Here is a 19,000-nt window from a genome sequence, read left to right as displayed (position 1 = left end):
TGAACATAACATTAAAGTAAGCCAGCAAAACACATCACGTCTCCTGTCTAAAATCCATGATCTCTCACACTGATAGGACATAGAGAGATAGAGTGCCTCTGACATTGCAGCTTAAGAAAAGATTCCTTAAAAAAAAATCCTTAAGTTGTTTTTTTATATTTACACACACACACACACACACACACACACACACACACACACACACACACACACACACACACACACACATATATATATATATATATATTAGGGGTGTAACGGTTCACAAAATTCACGGTTCGGTTCGATACGATACACTGATGTCACGGTTCGGTTCGGTTCGGTTCGATACGTTTTAGATACAGCAAAATGTAAAAACATCTCAACTTTTCAGAATGCCGCAAGCGCACCGCGGGTCATGTGACAAGAACCAACCAATCAGCTTCATCCTTTCCCGTAACAACGTTGAGAGCTCAGCCAAGATGAAGGAACAGCTGATCATAGTTGTATATGGATTGCAATTTTGAAATAAATTCAGTAGCAGAGCTACTGCAAGCGATTTTTAGAGCTGCAAATCCATTTATCCTTAGCTGAAATTTCCGCGTCTCATGGAGAGAGCACGTCATTGTTGCTTAGCAAAGACAGACGCCTCATGAGCGCTTCTGCCCAAGCGCTTTGGAAAGCAGGAGAAAGACGCGCTTAGCGTTTTCCATGCGTTTTTAGGCACGATATGTGAACGGCCCCTAAGGCGCTCGCTCACTCAGCACGCGCTGAAGGCTCGTTGCAAAATGTCTAATGCATTTAACAGACCAGAAATATAAGATCCTAAAATAACCAACAGGTCTGGTGTTTGGGTTGGATTCCCTGTAAGCTATAGTGTCTAAATGCTGCAGGGATAGTTTGCTGCGTGCATGTTTCTCCTTTTTTTCGTCTTTTCCCAGATAGTACTGACGCATATATCCCAGATATTCCCGCTGTTTTTTTTTTTTTTTTTTTTGTAATCCCGCTGGTGTACCCTGTCATGTTGCAGATGCGACATACCGTTGTTTTTTTATCCACCACTCTCTTGCCATCACCATTATAGCTTAAAGGGAATCCAAAGTGCACCCAAACACCAGACCTGTTGGTTATTGGAGGATCTTCTCATTTCTAGTCTGTTAAACGCATTGGCTATTTTGCAACGAGCCTTCAGCGCGTACTGAGTGAGCGAGCGCCTGCTGAGTAGCCTAACATAAACATATAAGATGGCATGGCCGCGGGAAGTGGGGGTGCTGGGGGTGCTGCAGCACCCCCTAGTGACGAGAGGGAGATAAAAAAAAATGTAGGCCTATTAAAATATTTGTAACGCGCTTGTAAAATTTATTTTTTTTTGGCAACAAGTGTGGGATCAGCTTTGACTAGCCAAGCAATTGTAAGTAGTACACTATAGTATTTTTTTAAGGTGGTGGGGATGGAGATGGAGAGTATTATTTAGTTCGTGTGTTATTTGTGTAATGGTTGTGGAGAACTGTTAAATAACGTTTAAATAGTAGGGCTGGGTATCGATTCAGATGTTCCAGATCGATTCGATTTCGATTCACAAGCTCTCAAATCGATTCTATTTCGATCCTCGATTCGATTTCGATTTTCGAAATTTTTTAATTTTTTCTTTTTAAGAGCCCGAACCCATTTACAACCCGACAGTATTCAAATGTGCGCAGCACACAGCTCTTTTGCCTTTTGTCAGGAATGAGTCATTTATACATAATTTAACATAATTTATACATGACTAACGTAATAGGCCACTTTGAAGTTTGAACAAAGAAATAAAATAAGTCCTCTGTAACATCGTAACATCTCAGCACTCTATAAATAGCCCTAAGGTATAGGCTCATTTAGCATATAAATAGGCCAACGCACCAATAAAAACAAGTCTTTCTTAAAAAATTTAATTAAGATAAATTATAAATTAAGATGGGTATTTGGCAATAACGAAATGAATTAAGATAAAGGCTCTGCCGGATTTGCTTCGCCATAGCAGCTGACATAATAAAATAATAATGCCAACATTAGCTTATATAGCCTACTCTGTCTACATTATGCATTTAAGACTCAAGTAATATTTAGTTATTATTTGAAAAACATTTACTCACCAAGATTAGGTAAGGCTTAAGTGTTTATGTGGAGGAAAATCACTGAATCCACTGTAGATGTCTTCAGCGCGCTCCTGCGCTCATTGATGGTGCGTCATTATTCACTCATTATTCTCATTATAAACATGGTCAAAACTTTTCCAAACCTCAGACTTTGCTTTAGTTGCTGGTGCTACCAAAACATAATCGTAAGAAGCAAGCCTCCGTTTCAACTACTCAGCATACATTTTCGCATATTTCTCGCGCTAATCGAAACATTACATGACCGCTCATTTACCGCACAAGCCCGAGCCCGGCCCGATTGGTTCGATTGGCAATGGCATTCTTCACACTGCCTTAACATGTGCAATCGTGCTTTTGAAGACAACTGACCACGCGCACCTGTCCGCGCGGTTGTCTGCTCAGACTCGGTACACACTCTCCGATGGCGATGTTTAGCCTACATCAAGCCTGCATAGCGGTCCATAGCGGACTCGAGGACGCAGAAAGTATAAGAGGCTTTAAGATGCAGTCTGTAAGACGCGAACGGGAGCATGACCTGACGCACATTGCAGAAAATGGAACCACTGCTTTAAACTGAATGAATGAATGATAGGTTCGTTGGTAACATCGCACAAGGCAGATAAGAGGGTGACATCTAGTGGAGGAGATTTGTAATTAGATTAACGCTAATCTTACGTTCAATGTATGCGGAAATAAATACGGAAAATAAATCGATTCATGGCCTTTGAGAATCGATTTTGAATCGACCACATTTTAAAAAACGATTAATCGAAAAATCTATTTTTTACCCAGCCCTATTAAATAGTCGGAGATTCCTTGTGGTTTGTGTAAAAAGGTTGGAGATGGAGACAGAAAGCTTTATACTGTGCGTGTTTTCTTTGCGTAATGGATGTGGAGAACTGTTCAATAAACAAATTGCTTAAATAGTCAGAGATTATTTCCTTGTGGTGTGCGTAAAAAGATTTTGGAGTTAATAGAGTTGCGTGTGACATAAACGTGCAGTGACTCAAGCCAGCTGACCAAATCGATTGCATTGTTTTAGCGTTATTGTGAAGTTTGATTAATATTATATTTTGTTGTAATATTATTTGTTGTATCTAAATGAGTTGCATGTATGCATAGGCTATCTGAAATTGTAATGAAAGTAATTATTTCGTTTTTTTTCGATTATTAAACTATTATTTAAACTATTATTTCTGATTCTGATTCTGCTTCAGATTAATAGCGCATTGCGCATATCTGAGAACTGATGTCTGTGTGTTTCAGACCCTGGCTGGCTGTGCACTGAAGTGTATATGACAATAAAGTAGTAAATCTCAATGTATATATTTTTAAAATGTATTTTAAATAGGCCTATAGGCTCATAGGTTTTTTGTAAAAAAAAAAAAAAAATTCACAGCACCCCCTGTTCAAAATTACTTCCCGCGGCCCTGTAAGATGGTGTTTTTTTCTTCTTCGGGAGTGTCAGGGGCGTTGCCTGTTACGTTGTTTGGGTTATTGGGCTACCTTGTTGAACGCATATCATTATATTTCTTTCTCTCTCTTTTTTTTTTTTTTTCAAATATAATTAATTACTCCAACGAACCGTTCGGTATACATAATGCGTACCGCGTACCGAACCGAAAGCGTCGTACCGAACGGTTCAATACGAATACGCGTATCGTTACACCCCTAATATATATATGTATATATATATATATATATATATATATATATATATTAGGGCTGGTAAGCGATTAAAATTTTTTAATCTAATTAATTACATGATGTGGTGATTAATTAATCAAATTAAATGCACATCAAATTTGGAGACATTACTCACAAAAGTCATTGTTGTGTAAAGCATCAGGCATTACAAAAATTAGGTTCAGCAAGAAATATTTTCAATTCTTCAATTGCACACTTAAGTGCGGTGGCGTACGCTGCATATAATTTCACTAAAGCGTAAAAAAAACTAAGAGCATGCAGCGTGCAAAATAAAAGTATAGTACCAATAAATCACATAACTGGTACTTCGTGTGTTTGCTGGGAAGGATTTGCATGAGGGTCTGATATATATTTTTTATTTATATATATATATATATCATAAAGTTATGTCATAAAGTGGGTCGCAGCTTGATGACCATGGGAAAATGTGGGTCCCATGGTTAAACAAGTTGAGAATCATTGTATATCAATGCAAATGTTATTTTTAGAGTTATGTATATCATAACAGTCCTATTGACCACTGAATCTTATTCCCTGATTAGATAAAATGCAGGGTAAAATCTCTTTCAGTCCTTGTCTCAAAAGGCAGAATAGCTGTACTAAGATCAATAATGATGACTCAAGTTTGATCTGAGCAAATAAATGAGGGTATAATTCTTTAGCTTAGTGTGGCATTTGATAGACCTACACTCGTTAGTTTTGGTGTGTTTGCACTAATGAGCAGGGCCCGGTGCACTCGTCAGCATGGCCTGAGAGCTTCCAGCAGATGAGCAAGGATGACCCTGATTGCTAAGTGGCCCTTCTTGCCATTCCTCATGCTGAATGGCTACAGGTAGATTGAAATGTACACACTTCACTGATTGCCAATTAGTTTGATGCTTAATATAGTTATTGTTAAAACTGTTTTCCTTTTTAGTTTAGCAGTATGTCAGTTACAGTAGCAGGGCATCATGGGTAAAGAAGTGACAAGAAGGGTACTAATTATAATTCTGATCAGTATTTACAAAACGCAATCGTTAAACAGGTTATTGACAAAAACAATCAGAAGTTAAATAAATTCATGAATGTTCTCTTTATGCAACGGAAGTTTTTTGTGAAAATATAAAAATCTAATCTTTGTGTTATCATGGACTCATGGACTTATATAATAATAAATGAATCATTAAATATTTGAAAATCTGTTGATACATAATGTATAAATGTTCAACACCTGCCAACTACTTCCATGTGCTTAGAAAGTAAATTTTATTACCATTTGGAAAGCCAGTGAGACTAAACTTTTCTTTCTGTGTGAAAGCAGCCTAATCTTTTTGATGAATTTTGTATGTATATATATATATATATATATATATATATATATATATATATATATATATATATATATATATATATATACACACACACAAACCCACACACAGACACAAATTTACAAATTGAGAGAAATTGTACAAAGAGAAATGTAATATTTAGACTTAAGTTAAATGTCACAGCTGCTGTGATGGTAGTTTTATGAACTTTATTAACTTAAGCTTTAACTTAGATTTTATGGGAAAGTTTGACATATATCCCAGCACTCATTTGCTTCTCTGCCACTGCAATTGTCTAAAGTGATTCCCTGTTGTGGAGGTTTGTGGAGCATGAGAAAATCTCTTTCTGAGCAAATTATACTGTGAGCATCTGGGGATGATATTGTTTGTTTTAAAAGTGCTCTTAATTTACTGTTTTGGTTGGTTTCACAGCTGTGTTTTTATTACTATTTTCTTAGATTGGTGTTTTAAAGTGCCTAAATGCAACTAGAAATCAAAAACCGTTTATTTGACTGAACACATTTTCATATTCTTATTCAGCTGATAATTTTCACACCAAAGTCTTTACTGAGGCTGGCCGAGGCATGCTCCAGTTTCGAGGAGATGATCACAGGTACAAAATTCTGGAAGACTTTAGAATTATGTGTATCCTGCTTTTGGGGATAGAATGTGGCCATATCTAATCTATGTTGCAGGGACAAAATTCCTAAGAATAATTCCAGATGAGTGTCATCCATCCAAAAATTCATCCAAAAGTGAAAATTTGAAGAACAGATTTAGAGAAATTTAGCATTATATCACTTGCTCACCAATGGATCCTCTGCAGTGCCATTATAATAACACAATGACATTTGTTTGGTAGCTCTCAGAGTTTATTACCAACACAGATTTTTGCTTCAGCGGAGTTGGGACAATTACTATTAGGTGTTTGAACTTTCATTTTGATGGCACCCATTCACAGTGACGTAATGCAAAATTTCTCCAAATCTGTTTCATTGAAGAAACAAACTCATCTACACCTTGGATGACCTAAGCAATTTTCAACTTTTTTTATTCATTTTTCATTTTTGAGTGAACTGTTCCTTTAAGATAAATGTTTGGCGTGGCATAAACAAATTTATATAAAGGTGCATCTCAATAAATTAGAATGTGGTAGAAAAGTTATTTTATTTCAGTAATTCAACTCTAATTGTGAAACTTGTGTATTAAATAAATTCAATGCACACAGACTGAAAGAGTTTAAGTCTTTGGTTCTTTTAATTGTAATGATTTTGGCTCACATTTAACAATAACCTCAACAAATTAGAATATGGTGACATGCCAATCAGCTAATCAACTCAAAACACCTGTGGGGCAGAGATTTGGACTAATTACCAGAAGGTTGCCAGTTTGAGTCTCAGTGCTGGCAGGAGTTGTAGGTGGGAGGGAGTGAATGAACAGTGCTCTCTTCCACCCTCAATACCCAATTCCGAGTATGGGTAAACATACTTGGCAAATGTAATGACTTTCACTTTCACTTTACATCTGCAAAGGTTTCCTGAGCCTTCAAAATGGTCTCTCAGTTTGGTTCAATAGGCTACACTATTATGGGATAGACTGCTGATCTGACAGTTGTCCAGAAGACAATCATTGACCCCCTTCACAAGGAGGGGAAGCAACAAACATTCATTGCCAAAGAAGCTGGCTGTTCACAGAGTGCTGTATCCGAGCATGTTAACAGAGAGTTGAGTGGAAGGAAAAAGTGTGTAAGAAAAAGATGCACAACCAACCGAGAGAACCGCAGCCTTAAGAGAATTGTCAAGCAAATGCATAAATTCAAGAATTTGAGTGAGAATGGACTGAGGCTGGGGTCAAGGCATCAAGAGCCACCACACACAGACGTGTGAATTAACTGAACCACAGACAACGTCAGAGGCATCTTACCTGGGTTAAGGAGAGGTTAAGGAGAACTGGACTGTTGCCCAGTGGTCCAAAGTCCTCTTTTCAGATGAGAGCAAGTTTTTTTTTTATTTTATTTGGAAACCAAGTTCCTAAAGTCTGGAGAAGGGTGGAGAAGCTCGTAGCCCAAGTTGCTTTAAGTCCATTGATAAGTTTCCACAGTCTGTGATGATTTGGGGTGCAATGTCATCTGCTGGTGTTGGTCCATTGTGTTTTTTAAAAACCAAAGTCACTGCACCCATTTACCAAGAAATTTTGGAGCACTTCATGCTTCCTTCTGCTGACCAGCTTTTTGAAGATGCTGATTTCATTTTCAAGCAGGATTTAGCACCTGCCCACACTGCTAAAAGCACCAAAAGTTGGTTAAATTACCATGGTGTTGGTGTGCTTGACTGGCCAGCAAATTCACCAGACCTGAATCCCATAGAGAATTTATGGGGTATTGTCAAGAGAAAAATGGGAAACAAAAGACCAAAAATACAGATGAGCTGAAGGCCACAGTGAAAGAAACCTGGGCTTCCATACCCCCTCACCATTGCCACAAACTGATCACCTCCATGCCACACCGAATTGAGGCAGTGAGTAAAGCAAAATGAGCCCCTACCAAGTATTGAGTACATGCACAGTAAATTAACATACTTTCCAGAAGGCCAACAATTCACTTAAATAGTTTTTTTTTATTGGTCTTATGAAGTATTCTAATTTGTTGAGAGTGAATTAGTGGGTTTTTGTTAAATGTGAGCCTAAATCACCACAGTTAAAAGAACCAAAGACTAAAACTACTTCAGTCTGCGTGCATTGAATTTATTTATTCCACAAGTTTCACAATATGAGTGGATTTACTGAAATAAATGAAATTTTCCATGACATTCTACTTTATTGAGATGCACATGTTCACCAAACTTAAAAACTATCACATTCAATATTAGGTACATTGGCAGTGACTCTGCTGCAGCCCCTGCCACAAGAAACAAATTCACTCATCCAGCTGACCTGAAGAGGTCCTTGTATTTAACCTTGAGGCTTTCAAGGCCAGGAGTTTTTGATGCTATTTTATTAGTTGTGGAAATTCTAAATTCATTTGAACACAAGACAGCAGATAGAAATTTGTTTAGCTCATAAATAGATTTACCCCAGAAATCCCTTATCTGTCTGAAGTAATTGGTATTCTTATTTTTTTTTTATTTGTCTACCATAACTGTCACACTTGGCTTCATCCTGAGACATCAAACAGATGGCATGTAGACAAGTAACAATATTCTCCATGGCAGTGGTGATATTCTCTGTAGCTTCCACAAAATATGCTTCCTTTTTACAATTTAGGGTTCTTGTGGCATTCAGGACTTGTGGGAATCAAAACATTTCATGTCAACATGTCAACATGTCTATGATAACTTCGAAATGCTCTACACTCTGGGAAAGAAATAAAATAAGTTACAAAACAATTACTTAAACCACCAATATGATAAGCACAAGTATCTGATGCAATATCTTTCTGTGTAACTGCTTGTATAAGGGAATTTAGCAACACTAAAACTTGTACATGATCATCTTTAATGATAATTTTATGGCTGCTTATACATAGTTAAATCTGTATTGTCACTAAAGATGGACTAAACAACTATAACTAGCAACTATAATCTAGCTAAGTGGATTTTCCTCGAAAATGTGCTGTTGGCACTTGCTATAGTGAATTTAATGTAACTGTTTAAAAGGGTAAAAAAAAATTATATATTAGATTTGGTTGTAGTATATTATAGACAAGGCATTGCTCATAGAGGGAAAAATGATCATAAATTGAATTAACTGTGATAGATTTTGATAAATGATATATGTTTCTCAGCACTAATGCAACAAACTGTTACTGACAAATGATGGATGTTTGCTTGGTTATATAATTTTTCATATACCTATGCACATAAGAGCTCTCCACAGACAGCCTTCCTATAAAGCAAGACACATTAGTGACCATTAATGTTGCCTAGTTAGTATGCGCACTGGATATTAAGACCTTGTCTATGTTTAGAATAATGTACTATCTGTACCTTACAACTCTTACAAGTACTACATTATGTATCAGGCCTATATATTCTGTGCAATATGATAATTTCCTGACGTACTGTATTTGCTGTATACAGTATTGTTCAAAATAATAGCAGTACAATGTGACTAACCAGAATAATCAAGGTTTTTCGTATATTTTTTTATTGCTACGTGGCAAACAAGTTACCAGTAGGTTCAGTAGATTCTCAGAAAACAAATGAGACCCAGCATTCATGATATGCACGCTCTTAAGGCTGTGCAATTGGGCAATTAGTTGAATTAGTTGAAAGGGATGTGTTCAAAAAAATAGCAGTGTGGCATTCAATCACGGAGGTCATCAATTTTGTGAAGAAACAGGTGTGAATCAGGTGGCCCCTATTTAAGGATGAAGCCAACACTTGTTGAACATGCATTTGAAAGCTGAGGAAAATGGGTCGTTCAAGACATTGTTCAGAAGAACAGCGTACTTTGATTAAAAAGTTGATTAGAGAGGGGAAAACCTATAAAGAGGTGCAAAAAATGATAGGCTGTTCAGCTAAAATGATCTCCAATGCCTTAAAATGGAGAGCAAAACCAGAGAGACGTGGAAGAAAACGGAAGACAACCATCAAAATGGATAGAAGAATAACCAGAATGGCAAAGGCTCAGCCAATGATCACCTCCAGGATAATCAAAGACAGTCTGGAGTTACCTGTAAGTACTGTGACAGTTAGAAGACGTCTGTGTGAAGCTAATCTATTTTCAAGAATCCCCCGCAAAGTCCCTCTGTTAAAAAAAAGGCATGTGCAGAAGAGGTTACAATTTGCCAAAGAACACATCAACTGGCCTAAAGAGAAATGGAGGAACATTTTGTGGACTGATGAGAGTAAAATTGTTCTTTTTGGGTCCAAGGGCCACAGGCAGTTTGTGAGACGACCCCCAAACTCTGAATTCAAGCCACAGTACACAGTGAAGACAGTGAAGCATGGAGGTGCAAGCATCATGATATGGGCATGTTTCTCCTACTATGGTGTTGGGCCTATTTATCGCATACCAGGGATCATGGATCAGTTTGCATATGTTAAAATACTTGAAGAGGTCATGTTGCCCTATGCTGAAGAGGACATGCCCTTGAAATGGTTGTTTCAACAAGACAATGACCCAAAACACACTAGTAAATGGGCAAAGTCTTGGTTCCAAACCAACAAAATTAATGTTATGGAGTTGCCAGCCCAATCTCCAGACCTTAATCCAATTGAGAACTTGTGGGGTGATATCAAAAATGCTGTTTCTGAAGCAAAACCAAGAAATGTGAATGAATTGTGGTATGTTGTTAAAGAATCATGGAGTGGAATAACAGCTGAGAGGTGCCACAAGTTGGTTGACTCCATGCCACACAGATGTCAAGCAGTTTTAAAAAACTGTGGTCATACAACTGAATATTAGTTTAGTGATTCACAGGATTGCTACATCCCAGAAAAAAAAAATGTTTGTACAAAATAGTTTTGAGTTTGTACAGTCAAAGGTAGACACTGCTATTTTTTTGAACACACCCCTTTCAACTAATTGCCCAATTGCACAGCCTTAAGAGCGTGCATATCATGAATGCTGGGTCTTGTTTGTTTTCTGTCAATCTACTGAACCTACTGGTAACTTGTTTGCCACGTAGCAATAAAAAATATACTAAAAACCTTGATTATTCTGGTTAATCACATTGTACTGCTATTATTTTGAACAATACTGTATGTACTGTATGAGCAGGATCAAGTACTCCATCACCCACTATGAGCAAAGAGAATTTGGACCGGAAATTCATGAGCATCACATCTCTTATCATCCAGGAAGCAGAGGTTTCCAAATGCTGACGCAATTGACCAAACTCAAGGTCAGTAATGTTGCACATGTAGACACACTCTCCATTCACAATGACTTCTGCTGTATTCTCGACGACACACTGATGGTCGTCGTCTTTGATTATTCTCACCAAATTACAACATGTATTGTTTCTACGAAAGGGTAAGGTAACTGGGTCAAAAATTTACAAAAAGACGAACCTAATATCTCATTTTCAAGGATTACCTTGTAAACCGTTCAAGCGAAATTATCTTTAAAATCAATATGTTAAATGCTTTACCTTTCTCAAAAATGTAACTTTAAAATTAGTCCAGTTTAGCTTTCTTCTGAAAACTCGCAATTATTATTGGAATGTTCTTCCAAAAAAATAAAAATATAAATAATAATAATAATAATCTGGTACTTCTTCATTGTACTATAAGTTATTTTTAGGTTTGTTCTTGGAGCTTGATGTGCTTTCTCAAAATTCAAAAAAGTTATAGATTGCTGTGAATAAAAGCACTTGCTGTACAGATGTTAACGTATTTGGCCTAAATCATTGCAGTCGGCATTAATTAATGTTATGTGAAATGTAGAATATTATTTGTACTGTGGTGTAGTAACAAAAAAATCGGAGCCAGAATACACATATTTCATAGTTGATGGTAAATACTAAGAGCACACATCGTTGGTTTTGCTTAGTAATTTTTATGGCATCTTTAAGATACAGCGATAAATAGACCATTTATATTTTGAAAACTCTTTTTGAAAAAATAAATATCCCAGAGTTAAATAACATCACAGTTTAAGCACTCCACTACAGTTGAACAAAATACATTCTGTTACATCATTATTTTCATATGTATTTTCAGATTTGCCCATTCTCATTCTTAACATGATGTCATGATAAACAACAAACATATTCTATTACTAATAATTGGGTAAAGGCTATAATTTCACTGCCCTGGATTCTAATTTCTCAAGGCATCATTGTTTTCGTTTTTTGATCTACACACATTTAAAAAACCGTGTTCAATGCATATTCACTATATAAAACATATTCTAACTCAGTCTTTGTCTGTGTACATTAGACAGACATCAAGTATTGTTCTTTTTGTTAAGATATATTGTAGACCTGGTGTGCAACACATGTCAATGTCATTTTCAGACTTACAGTAATGTAATAATGTTTTCACATACACAACAAGGATTGCACTAAAAAAAAAAAAAAAAAACGTATAGTTTGCAAATGTAATTAAACTATTCATCTTGGCTCCATAGTTCACAATCTGCTAGTGCATTATACATTTCAGAGTTCCTGTTACTATTATTGCATTGAAAATCAAGACAACCTACAGAATGGAAACAAAATGTTCTTTCAGCATTCGCAATGGCTCATATTCTTTAAACATTTATGTACAAACTGGCTTGTTTTTAGGACCTCAGACTGTGCATTTCAGAATATGTGAGAATTATATTTATAAAACACACAAAACAGCTAACTTTAAAGCTAAAATACCATACAGTATAAATTATAATGACATTTTGTTTTTATATATATATATATATATATATATATATATATATATATATATATATATATGCATAAAAATACATGAAATTAACTTTAAAATGCAAAAGATGAGGCTCACAAAGAGTTAAAGTTAAATAGCAGCTTTTGGTCCGGTTCCACAGGGTTGCATTCAGAGTAATGTATTTTGACTCTGACATGACCACAAAAATCTGGTATAGATTGTAAATAGCTATAGGTTATCATATCAAGCAGCTGGATATACAGTATTTCAAAGGCAGCATATTTGAGAATGTCCTTTTTTTCCCATCAACTTAAACAATTACTTGGATAATTTCCAATTATCAAGGCGGCCCTCAAAATAATTTTTCATACAGTTGACGGTAAGTAAATGAGTACAGATTTTTTGTTTTTGGGTGAACTATCCTTTTAATGCTGTCTTTGACAGTGACAACTATAATTTACTCTTAGGCAGAGTGAATAGCTGGGTCGGATTCTTGGAAACATAGTGTAATTTACTGTATATCTGCTGAGCTTCATCTACTCCCGTTTAATTTGCAAATACTCTCATACACCAAATAATGTACAAAAATAAAAATAAAAATAAAAATTGTTGGCCTTGCTTTGTTTTTCAGTCTCTTATTTTCTCCCGTCCATCTTTGTACAGTCTCTGTGGTTTCTGCATCTTCCATATTATTCAAACGATGTAGCTTCTTGCTATGACTTGCTTCCATTCTTCATTACCTTGGTAGGTCTGTTCATCCTTTTCATAGAGTCAGCTGGTTTAGCTTCAGTGTTGCATTTTATGCATAGATCTTGCATTTCCTTCAGGCACCCCTCAAGAGTCTTCATAAACAAATCTGAGCTGGTCTCGGCACTGTCACAGAAGCTTGACACACAGAAGATGATGTGGTCCATCTGAGGATTGTAGCAGGCTCCGTAGCCATTAGGGACAACAGGACCATAGCAGCAGAACATCTCTTCAGTGGTAGGAACCTATGCAAAGACAAGCATTTTTTAAAACAAAAATATTGGTGATCTAGTTCTAAAAAAGTTTCTAAATATTATATTCAAATAAAGATGAATGCACACAATGAATAACAAATCCATTTCAGGTCTATCTTTCATGATTTCAATTAGGCTTTGAAGTGAACCTGGCTTGTAGAGAGAATGTAGTGAATGCTGGTGGCATAGGTGGGATCACAAAACAGCTCTGGCTTTTCTAGTTTCAGCTCCTTGGCAATCTCTCGCAGCCCCAGCAAGTGATTGTCTATTGCCATCCCATTGATTGCCTTTTTCCAAAAAGTGGAAAAAACAATATTTTATTGAAGAGTGGATCGTATGAAAATCACAGTTTGAAAATAACGGTCAAACATGATTGTAACTGACAGATTGTGTAATTGTAGTTCAGTTGTCTGTTTCACTTACTAGAATTGTATATTTGGTTTGGGCTTCAATGGCAGTCCAAAGCAACTTCATTTTCTCAACACCCTAAATGAATAAAGACAGAGGTCATTACTAAGGTACTCCTGTTTTGACAATACACACAGCAATCACTACGGATGAGCTGACATTGCATAATTCAGGACAGTTTGTGTAGAGTAAAATGAAAACAGACAACTACATACAGTGGTTTTGGAGCTATTTGCCATAGCTTTCACAAATGCTAAGGCCTCAGGTGTGGAGGAGCGAATGTTGTCAACTCGTCCTTCATGGAAGCGGCGTATTGATGCACTTTCATAGGTTGGTACTAGACATCCATGACATCTGAGTGCAAAAGGAAAAAAAAAAACTGTTTCAGGCATAAAAACTTCACTCTATAGTACTAAGTCATCTTAAATTAAAGAGAAGACTGACCTGTAAAATGTTAACTGGAGGGCAACTTGAACATAAGCATCAGGGCTCATTTCCTGTTTCTTGATGAACTCTTTGCCATAACCAGTGAATTTGCTGACATTCATGTCCAGATTTTCCACAAGCCTGTGGGAATTAACCCACTAAAGTCTGGGGTCAGTACTATTTTCTAAATATTTTTGAAAGTATCTTATGCTCACTGAGGCTGTTTATTTAATCAAAATCACAGTAAAAACTGTAATATTGTAAAAATATTATTGCAATTTAATAGAACTGTTTTCTATTCTAATAGATTTTAAAATGTTGTTTATTCCTGTGATTGCAAAGCTGAATTTTCAGCAGCCATTATTCCAGTCTTCAGTGTCACATGATCCTTCAGAAATAATTCTTTTTTCATTTTTGTGGAAACTGTGAAAAATTTGGGCATTCCTTAATTTACAGCATTTAAGATAGAAATCTTCTGTATAACATTTATAAATGGCTTTCTCTAAAACTTGTATTATTTTCTGTCACTTTTTCCCAGTTCTGTGCATCTGGAATTAAATTACTAATATCTTTCAAAGTAAAATCTTACTGACATTTCTAACTTTTTAACAGTACTGCATGTAAGAAACCAAAAGATACTAAATAACGTATTTTATTTTACGCTATTTATCAAATTGTATTATTTATATCAATAATTTAATATTTACCTTTCATGTCTTCTAAGCTAGGCTTTAATAGGATTGGCTAACTTTAGTGTAATAAATGACATGCTATATCAGAATGGAATCTGAACTTACTAGCCTGTTGTATCACCTGTATGTTGACATACCTCTGTAGTTGTTCTGCTGAGGCTGTGAGAAACGTCTGGATATCTGGCGAGCATTTCCAGCGCAGTCGACTGGGGGCAGGAAGCTCACTTATGCTGGCTGCCCTCACCAGCTTAGAAGGGCTTCCTTTCCTGTGAGAGAAACAGTCTTACAGTCCATCACATTGCATCTTCTAGCTTAGTTGCTATACTCAGGCTGTGGGTATATATCTCAAGTCATCTCATTAGAGTTATATATATATATATATATATATATATATAGAGAGAGAGAGAGAGAAAGAGAGAGAGAGAGAGAGAGAGAGAGAGACAGAGAGAGAGAGAGAGAGAGAGAGAGATTCTTTCAGAAGTTAATGTATTCTTTGAATTTGCCAGGCCAACAGTGCACTCTGGGTAATCAAGAGTTACTTAAAAACTTAATCCTGTAAATGAAATATTAATTTGGCTTACATGTATTTCAGTAGATATTCTGTACATTGCACAAGCACTATTCCCTCGAAAGGTGCGTGTTCACATATAACGCCACAGCATCCATCTGCACCTATTACAAACTGAAATCATTACGCAAGTTTCATTTTACAGCTCATATTCTTGCTCATATGATCAATGAAATTTGAATTCATCTTTGTTCTTTTTCTCTTTACCTGCATGGGCTTGTCATACCAACGATTGCCCCCATTTTTGTCTGTGCCCCCTCCGTGGAGCATCAGTAAAGCTCGGTTGGTATCATTCAGTTCAGTGCCAGACGGCTCGTCCAAACACACCAGACACAGACAGCGCTCAATCATGTCTAGAGAGTCCCTGTTGGTAGAATCTGCACCCGATTGAGAAGTATTACATTCTAAGTGTGTGAATTCCATTAACCTGTGCAGAGCTTTTTGATATATCAGGGGAATTTATAGCTATGTGAGAGTTGCTTTTCCAAATAAAGTCAAGTTGTTTAGTTTCTTAATATTTTGATGTCAAATTGCAGGCCCAGTAGCAAATACAGCTTGTATAGTTGAAGATAAATGATGTCTGACCTTTGATCAGCACACTGCGAGCCTCGGCCCACTGTGTTCTGCCATCTGATGTGAGCAGACCGATCGGAGGCAGACGCTCTTCTTCAATGTCTGACATCTCTCTGATTCGCTCCAGCTGAGTGTAAAGGTCTTTTTCATTCAATCGACGAAAGTTTATCACCACGTCGAGAACAAAAACTGCAAACATATACAGCATGGTATGGCAGAAAACGCATCAAGTCTTTGTCTTTACTGCTTGCTTGTGACTTTTTGAGACAATTTATTTACATAAATATAAAGAACAAGCATAACGACATAAAAGCATCAGATATAGTTGTTAGTTTCACTACTTGGTAATACCTACTTGATTTTTACAAGCCACTATCATATGTTGAGGCTCGGGCATAACTGTGCTCTTCTGAGCCACTAAAGTGTCCATTTTTGGCCCTGGCAGACGGTAGGAGGCGAAGACCTTGATGTACTGATCCATACACAGTTGTGTTCCGGCCTGCTGCCCACGACCATACTCTACAGGGAGGACATTTCTGCAACAAGCAGCACATATCCATGTTTAAAAAACTAAACAATAAATTATTAGTAAAGTTTTAAGACTTTGATTTGTTAAAAACAAGGAGTATAACATACCCATCTATAAGAGATTTATACTCTAATATGCCAGAAATTAGATTGGCAGCAAATCTGGAGAGGGAAAAAAAATGCATAGAAGTATATATATATATATTATTATATCAAAACGCATTCACAGTCAGCAATGCAAGAAGTTTTTAGAATAGCACTTAATCAAATTAGGTTTATTAAGAAATTCATTGGACTTATTTTATATGCAATGGAATGCAAGGCTGATATTTGGGATTATTACATCCTTTAATCTAACATTTAGAAATATTTTATGAGAAACATAACCTATTCTATGTTAAGCATAAAATGGTAATGTCCATCATATGATGCATTGTTTCCATTTTAGGACTGAAATCGACATCAACTAATGATGGGAGGGAGACTTTGTCTACACATGTACTAATCTGTAGATTAAACTTTCTAGAATGAGAAATCAAGTTCTCATTCACAATGTGCCCCTCAATTATATTGCCATATGGAGCTACACGGTGGATGAAATCATGCAGTTTACAAACCTGACAGCTTTGCATAATCCTAATGCATATACAGTATCCTTAACAATATGTAGACCTCTGCATTTCCATTTAAACAAATTTATATTAATGAAGACATGCAGGGATCATTGTCGTCTCAGTTTATAAAAGTAATAATTGTCTCTGCTGTATCCACAGTAGTGGATACAGCAGAGCACTGTAGTCCCGTACCTGAGGGTGTCACTTTGACTCCTGAAGTTCTGCTTGGAAAAGACCATCACAGGACTGGAATTGACAGGTAGTGCTAATCTGTTGCTCAAATACATGTCTTCAAGCCAGTAGTCATACACCTTGGACAATGTTCAAAAAGAGACAGAATATGAGCAAATAACTCATTTTAAATTAAAACAATATTTACCAGAATGTCCCTGAACATTAAACGCAAAGTAGCTTACAGAAAGACACTTTTTTTCTTAGCAATTAATGCAGTCCTTACCCAATTGGCTGTATGTTTGCTTCTCTCCAGTAACTTTTTCTGAAGAAATTCTCCCATCCCGCCAGGTGCTCCAAATTTCTCTACAATCGCCTTTGTCTTTTTGAACTGCTCTTCAGGTATGAGGTGACCCATGCACTTCAGGTACATGTCCAGTGTTTGTTTTAAGGGTGGCACTGGGAGCTTTGGGAGGCACTTAATCGAGATCATGATCAGAGCTTTACTGCGATTAATTAACTTTCAGCATCAGGCAGATTCTACTTGTGTACCATTTGTTTCCTTGATCTTATGGTATTTGTTCTTAAGCTAATGAGTGTCTTGTCTAAACATGATCACCTCTGTTATAATGGCATGAAACAAGATCATATATGTTTTGAATGCAGCACTCTATTATCATAATTGTTAAGATAATATCAGTTGGAAGATAATGTTTGAAATCTACTACTTTTTAGTTAAGCCACATCAGTTAAAATTTTTACATACACATAAAATAGTATTTTGCTTACGCTTGGATCTCCCATGTCTCTTGCTTGTTCCCTTTTCAAAACCGGCATCCTCAGAGTTGAAGAGGTTCAGTTAAGAAAGATGGAAATCCACTGATTAGTTTTCTAGTTCCCTTTGGAACAGACATACAGGTATGAAGGAAAGCTTGCATTGCAAAAAGTTTTCAACAATTTTATTTTGTAAATATAATTAGCCATAAACTTTCAAAAGACTGTGCTATCTGGATTTTCTTTTCATCAGCCACATCAGACAAAGCTATGACCAACCTTTAATTATCTCTATGTCTAATATTGACATCTAATGTAGATTTTTCCTCTTGAATTTAAATTGAGTACAAGGTCTATTATATAATATAATTTTAGTTTCATGTAGTCCTTATTTAAGAAGATACTCACCAAAATGTCATACTCTTTGTTTAGTCCTGCGATGTCTCTAAGTATTTATCCAGACTCATAGTTCCGTCTTATTTTTATTAAGAGGGAAGTGTCGTTAATGGTGTGCCTTAACTTGTTTCAGGCGGCATACTTGCGTCCCATTCATTGCAAGTCAGGAGCTTCTTAGGATGCTCCTTAGGAAAGATGCTGAAGAAGCGGTACCTTTCTCAGACTCCACCCACTAAACTCCATTCGCTTGATGCCACATTTGCCAGCCCACCTCATATTTTAAGAAAAGTCCTTGAACAAAATTTATGAGCACCCTTCCAAATCTCGGAGAAGAAAAAATGTCCGTGCACAAACGCGCTCGATAATTTAATTAAAACGAAATCCGGAGAGGTA

General features: G+C 36.4%; 1 protein-coding gene across 1 annotated transcript; it reads right to left on the bottom strand.

Moving 5' to 3' along the window:
• Positions 1 to 13,071: 13,071 nt before the first annotated feature.
• Positions 13,072 to 18,748, bottom strand: LOC113112394 (choline O-acetyltransferase-like). The gene is made up of 15 exons (XM_026277934.1): positions 18,620 to 18,748; positions 18,227 to 18,336; positions 17,724 to 17,915; positions 17,459 to 17,577; positions 16,761 to 16,814; positions 16,476 to 16,660; positions 16,137 to 16,313; positions 15,759 to 15,928; positions 15,565 to 15,665; positions 15,121 to 15,249; positions 14,310 to 14,432; positions 14,081 to 14,219; positions 13,881 to 13,943; positions 13,607 to 13,744; positions 13,072 to 13,448 (listed from the first exon to the last, which is right to left on the bottom strand). The coding sequence occupies exons 2-15, from the start codon at positions 18,272 to 18,274 to the stop codon at positions 13,170 to 13,172; spliced, it is 1,917 nt and encodes a 638-aa protein (XP_026133719.1). The 5' UTR covers positions 18,275 to 18,336; positions 18,620 to 18,748; the 3' UTR covers positions 13,072 to 13,169.
• Positions 18,749 to 19,000: the final 252 nt, after the last annotated feature.

The sequence above is a fragment of the Carassius auratus genome, chromosome 13, assembly GCF_003368295.1.
Source record: "Carassius auratus strain Wakin chromosome 13, ASM336829v1, whole genome shotgun sequence".
NCBI classification, from domain to species: Eukaryota; Metazoa; Chordata; class Actinopteri; order Cypriniformes; family Cyprinidae; genus Carassius; species Carassius auratus.
Note: the sequence above shows the minus strand (reverse complement) of the source record. Positions and strands in the feature narration are given on the sequence as shown.